Here is a 7,168-nt window from a genome sequence, read left to right as displayed (position 1 = left end):
TCTTTAATTTCTCTCAGCAGTGGTTTGTAGTTCTCATTATAGAGATTTTTCACATCCTTGGTTAACTCAATTCCTAAGTATTTTATTGTTTTGGTGGCTATTGTAAATGGGCAAGCTTACTTGATTTCTCTTTCTGTATGTTCACTACTGGAGAATAGAAATGCTACTGAGTTTTGTGTGTTGATTTTGTATCCTGCTACTTTGCTGAAATCTTTTATCAACTCCAAGAGTTTTTTTGTAGAGGGTTTAGGCTGTTTGATATAGGATCATGTCATCTGCAAAGAGGGACAGTTTGACTTCATCTTTTCCAATCTGGATGCCCTTTATTTCCTTCTCTTCTCTGATTGCTGTGGCCAGTACTTCCAACTCTATGTTGAATGGGAGTGGTGGGAGTGGGCATCCTTGTCTAGTTCCTCTTCTTAAAGGAAAAGCTTTCAACTTTTCCCCATTTAAGATGATATTGGCAGTGGGTTTATCATATATGGCTTTAATTATGCTGAGATAATTTCCATCTATATCTAACTTTTGGGTCTTTGTCATGAATGAGTGTTGAATTTTATCAAATGCTTTTTCAGCATCTGCAGAGATGATCATATGGTCCTTGTGTTTGATTTTATTGATACAGTGTGTCACATTTATTGATTTTCATATGTTGAACTAACCTTGCATCCCTGGGATGAATCCCACTTAATTACAATTCCTTGAAGTTGATACACTAGCAAACAGAAAGGAGGTTGTTGGGAGGGAGGGGGGAGAGGGAGGAGGGAGGGAGGTTTCGGTGATGGGCTACAATAATCAACCACATTGTATATTGACAAAATAAAATAAAATAAAAATAAAAAATCCTAAGGCCCAAGACTGCTCCAGATTTGGCCAAGAACCAGAAGCTCATAGGTAATAAGTTGGAGAGAGTATAAAAATTATCAACCCCACTTCTCATTTCTAGTTCATACTTACAATGGTCAAGAGAGGACATTTCTAATCTAGAACTTCATGGTTCTTGCCTCTAGAAGAAAACAAACTAGCAAGTCTTGAATACTTAGAAACATCATGTTACATAGATTCATCGTTATTTAATTCACATTGTACTTCTCTTTTACAAATGCTAACAAATAAATCTATTCATTCTTTCATTTATTCAACCAATGTTTATTGAGGACTTACTATTACATGCCAGTTAACCAGTTTCAGTTGATTTAATGCAGCAGTTCTATAAAGCCTTGAACACAGAGTTTTCTATGTTGTGAGTTATGTTTGACAATTGAGAAGCAATTGCTGATGCTGGAAAAATATCGCTGTTGCAAATATTTCTTGAGCAGAGACATCACTTTTTTTTTTTTTTTTTTTTTTTTTTTTTTTTTTTTGGAGTCTGGCTTAGGATGTGAGAAGTTTGTTGCCTTTCCTGGTCCTCTGGCTCTTCAAGAGAAATAGGAACTGCTGCTGGGTTGAGATATATAATCCTGTGTTCACAGCAAACAGAATCACCACCAACAATGGGATAAAAAATTGTAGCCAGTAGTACTTGCTTTGGTGAGCTACAGTAGAACATAGATGCAAGAAAAACACAATTTATATTAGGAACTGAAAAATGAGGTTCAGAGCTTTACCCTCCCTAAGAGAAGGGCCAACTGTAATCCTCCATCTTTAGCATAACATGGCATACAGGAGGAGAGAGAAGAAAACTCATGGGATATTGGGTTCCTCAGTCTGTGCTCCCTGAGGCCCTAGGGAGTCCTGAGTATTTCCCCATAACCCTGTCAGTTCCTCTAGCCAGTGTGTCCAAGGGGGACGGTCATAGGAAAGATGGCACCTTTCTTGGAGATGACAAAACCAGCATCCACATACTTATATAATTTCATGGAGGAAAGGAGACAGAATGAGGCCAGGGGGTCACCAATCCCTTATTTCTCAATCAATCATTTCATACATGCCTGTTGGGTGAAGTGAAGTTGCCTTTTGATTCTACTACTTTGTGACTCTGTTATTCTATTTCTATGGTATTGGTTTTTGTGATTATTCTAGAATTATAGAGCTCCAGAATGTTATAGCTAGAAATCACTTAGAGATCATCTAGACGAGTGGTCATCAACACTAATTACCATTACCTGAAACAGCTTTTAAAAATAATGATGCCCAAGCCTCACTCCAAACCAATTAAATAGGAATCCCAAGAGATGAACAAGGGACAATAATATTTTTTTAAGTTCCTTAAGTGATTCGAATGAAGTCTAGACTAAACCCTCTACTTTGCAGATGCAGATACTGGAAGCCCAGAAACAATTAAATAGCAAATATTTCTCTCTTTTTTTAATGGAAATTTCTTTTTTTTCCATTTTATTTATGTTTATTTTTGTGGAGTACAGTGTGTTTTTGCAATACATGTACACACTGCACAATGATTCACATAGGCTAGATAACATAGTTTTGTACCTGTTAGTTCACCAGTTGTCATCCCCCAACTCCTCTCTCCTTCCAGGCTCTGGTAACCAATATTCTACTCTCTACTTCTGTGGGAACCACTTTTTATTTTATTTTGCTTTATTTTTAGTTTCCATATATGAGTGAGACCATGCAGCATTTTTCTTTCGGTGCATGACTTACTTCACTTAACATGATGGTTTTCAGTTCCAGCCATGTCATAGAGACAGCTCAGCTGCCTATCCTCTCCTCATCAGCCCGTTCCCTTATCCCACAACACATAGGCACACAGTTTACTGACTCATTGGCTTCCTTTCCTGGCCCGCCTAAGCCGGAATGGACTCTTCAAGCTTGTCTCACCTTTGTTTCTTCAACTTTGAAACTCCCTTTCAATTTGATAAATTTAAGTGCTCTCCCCAGGAGCAAGAGATGACTTTGAGAACAAAATAGTAAACACAATCTGTTATGCTTGGGTAGTACTTAACAGTTTACAAAGCCATTTCATAAATATTACCACATTAATCTTCACAAAAATTCCACAGTGTGAGCAGGTATTATTATCACCATTTAACAAATAAGAAATCTACAATGGAGACTGAAATGCATACTATAACCAAGGTCTCCTCATTGCAAGTCTAGTAGCCTTTCCAAGATATCACAGCTACTTCCATTCTACAAGTTGCAACCACTTCAGGCTCAGATATCCTCTCTTTCCTCCCCTGCTATGGACTCCTTCCCTTTCCTTTACAAACTCACCTTTTATTACAGTAATGTTGAGGGGATCAGAGGTATAAGGCAACTGCCAAAGATTGCCCTTGCAGTAATAGGTGCCACTGTCTTCAGTTGTGGCACTTGCAATTGAGATGTTGTGGTTCTCATACCAGTATTTGAGAGCTTTGCCATTCTTATAGTAGATCACCTTATAGACATCCCGGTTCTTCCAACCATGGCACCTTAAGAGGAGGGACTGGCCTTCGGTTACCACCGCAGGAGAGGCTTGAATTAGCAGCCAGTCTGAAGCACATTCATTATGTTATTTACTTAACAATGAATGGGCCAACCATGGCACCTTAAGAGGAGGGACTGGCCTTCGGTTACCACCGCAGGAGAGGCTTGAAGTAGCAGCCAGTCTGAAGCACATTCATTATGTTATTTACTTAACAATGAATGGGGAGAGAGAGAGAGAGAGAGAGAGAGAAGGGGAGGTACATAGATAAAATAAGGGGTCAGACATAGAATGTGTATCAGAAACCAGGAATTATCATTAACTCATTTCTTGGCTCATACAGCCAATAAAAAGGAAACACAAAATAGTGCTTACAACCTGTCTTCTACATTGATAAATCCTCTCTCTTCCTGAAAAGCCAGTCTGGGGCCATAAAGTATCTCAGACCTTTCTGTTGAGTGCATGCATGGAAGGCCTGAGACCCATAATTCCCTTCAGAACCATTGTTCCTAGTTCTAATCACTAAGGGGGAAATAAAAATGCTCTATATGGGGACTTCTAGCCTAGGAGAGTGCCTGTTTTGTCCTCTCTTACCTCCTAGACACTTCATAGTTCTACTATTAATCATAGTTGGCCCCCAAACATCCTTAAAATAAGTGTCAAAATTTTACTGAATTATTTGTATAATTTTTAAATTAATGTCCTCTTCTCCATTTAGGTCTATGCTCCAGGAGATCAGAGGCTATGTCTGGTTCTATATTATATACCCAGTGCTTAACAAAATACGTAGGAGTTGGTAGATACTCAACAGATATTTGTCAATAATAACACAGTATAAGACAAGAATAAGTTCTATGGCTAATGTCACTGTAAAAATTGAATGGAAATATGGCTAGCTTGTGCAAGCATATTTTATTTAGGAGCAATCTAGAATCTATTGCAAAGAAGTAAAGAAGCAATTCTACATTATTTTCATTTGTATTTAGAATTTACATATAAAATTCTGAAACTTGAAATGTTGAAACATCTCTTTTCATCAATAGGAAAATACAAAGTATAACAGTGACCTATCCATCCAAATGAAATCTTTCATTTGTTCTCTCAACATTTATTGATTAACCCACCATGAGGGTACTTCAAAAAGTTCATAGAAAGATTAGCATTATCTTTTAAGTCTATTTTTCCATAAACTTTTTGAAGTACCCGCGTATGCCTAAGCATGTTATGCAAATCATTGGTGGTAGGAGAGTGACTAAGATGAAACAGACATAAGATTTTATCTTAAGTAACAATAGAGAACATAGGAATGTACACAGATATCTTTCATCAGGAACAGTACAACCTTGACAATATGACAATATTCAAGTCAGGGCACATGGATCATGCACAGAAAATCTTTAGATCAAACCTTTTGATTCTATTCCCAAAACACAGCTCTTTGCAATGTCCACATATCCATCATGTCATTTGACCATATATTATACATCTGCACCTATGCAGAGAAGATAGTCAGAGGAAAATAGTGTAGAGGAGTAATATTGACCAGAATATTGAAAGAAATCACAAGGGTAGGCAGAAAGAGTGGAAGTAGAAGAAGAGAGAAGAAGGGGTCTTGAATGAGAGATTCTGAGTCCCATCCTGTTGCCCTAAGCCTTGAAATAACCTCCTTTCTTCCCATCTTCAGATAGGCCATTCCTCACATGGGAAGATCTATATTTTCATTTCTCTAGAACTTACCACTGATGACTTCCAGGTACACAGGTTCACTCTCTTTAAAATTTTGGTTCTGACATTTGTATTTCCCACTGTCCTGGATGCTGGCATTCAAGATGTCCCAACTTGAAGTTGTCACTACTGAAAGGTTGCCATTATGGGTCCACTTAGTGGAGTTGACTTCAAGGAAATTTTTCCCATTGCATGTAAGAGTCACATTCTCTCCTTTAAATATTCTATTCCATGGGGGGCTCAAGGATATCACAGATTTCCAGGTGACTTCAAGAAGGTAAAATTATAGAAAGAGATATAGGGGAAAACAATTATTGAAAACTATCTAGGCTCAAAAGTACAAACATACCAATAATCAGATAGTCAATGGTCAGTCTACCCTCATACTGATGGTGATAAGACTCTGTCCTGCTTCCTAGGGAAAAAGTTGAAGGATGCAGGAAATAGTGTTGTGGCCCCAGGGAGCTCCCAGCCTGGGGAGAAAGATAGGATACAAATGCAGGAGTTTTTAAACAAACAAGCAAACAAATGTACTATGTAATTTGGGATAATTATTCTAATTCTCTTGTGTCTGCAGATGAGGACTGCAATCTTTTATCAGGCACAGACAGTATCTGTCATGATGAACGATTGCTCAGCACCATAGCTGGTACATAGTAAAAGTTCATTAAATATTTATTGAGTGAATAAATGCATGTACAATGGAAAAAGGTGTTGGACTAGATGAAATACAAGGTCTTTCCAACCTCTAAATTTTTATGCCTATTAAATTATGAGTGTGTATGGAGTGCAAAATATATGTCAGTTCTGGAAGGTAGTGAGAAGCACTGAGAAAGTCAGTCTTGAATGGCTTCCAGGAACATAGGGGTGTGATGCAAATTTGAATAGAGGCCAAGGAAGTAGGTAGATGGTAATGTAAGGGTAACATAGTCAAAAGAAAACTGGACTTGGATCCAAAGGACTTATGTTGGAATCCAGTCCCTTGTTAGCTGTGTAACCTCCAGAAAATTACTTAATCTGAGTTTCAGCATCCTCAATTATAAAATAGCAATAATGATGATGGTGATGATGATGTAAGAACTAAATGAGATTATGTAAAAGTAACTGGGAGAGAGGCTGAGATATGTTGGTGTGCAACAGGTATGGTTGTTGACCTAAACAGAGGGGATGACTTGAGAGAATGAAATGGTATGTGAGAAGCTTTTGAATAGGGAAAATGAAAAAAGACTAGGTAAGATGGAGATAGGAAGTAGTTTGGCCAGGGAGGAGCAGATTCATACTCATTACGAAACAGAAGTGATGGGATGAAGGCAAATAGTAAGGGGAGAGCAATGACAAGACATTTTGACATGCTGAGGGAACAAGGACAGAGGACTCACCTGCTAACATGCCATCCGGAGCTGCAAGAGTCCAGAGAGGATAAGTTAGTGTCTATCCTCAGTCTTCTGGGACTTTGTAGGACTGGGGTCTGGGTATGGGGATGAGATCTACATCCATGAAGTTTTAAGGGATAACCATCTTCTCAGGAATCTGACCCAGAGGGAGCTTCTCTTTCCTGTATCCTCCTTCCTTTGGGAGAAATTTTGCACTCTAGGAGATGCCAGAGCAATTGATCACAAGGAAGCAGGCTTTCAGTCTGGCTTTCCCCTTAGGTGTTGCTTAGCCCAGTTTCCCCTGCTTTCCAACTTGTCTCCACTACAGAGTCCCTGGGAAATGCCCTATGGTTTGCACATGTCCTAGAAAAGGCCACCATCAAAACTGTCAAAGTTCCCACCCCAGCTGCTCCCCAGATCCATTTTGTCCCCTCCAGGAGGGATAACTGAACCTCTACTTACAGAAGAGCAAAAAAGCTATCCACAGTAGGGCAGGCCCTCCCATCAGAATAGGCATCTTCTCTGTGGCCTCCAAGTACCAACTGGGCTAGAGAGATCTACAGCCCCCCAAACAGACTTGAAACCAAAAAGGAGAAGGAAATGTTTTCTGTATCATATCTGGTTAACTCATCAGCTGTGCCTGGGTTTGCCTCTTTCTCTGGAGATAATATTCTGGGTGGTATTAAATTGGGCAATTTTATATTAA

The 7,168-nt window shown here is 38.9% G+C and overlaps 1 protein-coding gene across 1 annotated transcript; it reads right to left on the bottom strand.

Moving 5' to 3' along the window:
* Window positions 1-1,374: 1,374 nt before the first annotated feature.
* FCER1A (Fc fragment of IgE, high affinity I, receptor for; alpha polypeptide) lies at window positions 1,375-6,478 on the bottom strand. Its single transcript, XM_008587494.1, has 4 exons — window positions 6,469-6,478; window positions 5,102-5,356; window positions 3,175-3,432; window positions 1,375-1,535 (listed from the first exon to the last, which is right to left on the bottom strand). The coding sequence occupies exons 1-4, from the start codon at window positions 6,476-6,478 to the stop codon at window positions 1,375-1,377; spliced, it is 684 nt and encodes a 227-aa protein (XP_008585716.1).
* Between the last annotated feature and the right edge of the window lie 690 nt (window positions 6,479-7,168).

Source organism: Galeopterus variegatus, unplaced genomic scaffold (genome assembly GCF_000696425.1).
Source record: "Galeopterus variegatus unplaced genomic scaffold, G_variegatus-3.0.2 Scaffold4403, whole genome shotgun sequence".
Classification (NCBI taxonomy): Eukaryota; Metazoa; Chordata; class Mammalia; order Dermoptera; family Cynocephalidae; genus Galeopterus; species Galeopterus variegatus.
The sequence above is the reverse complement of the archived record's forward strand: the minus strand, read 5'-3'. Positions and strand labels throughout refer to the sequence as shown.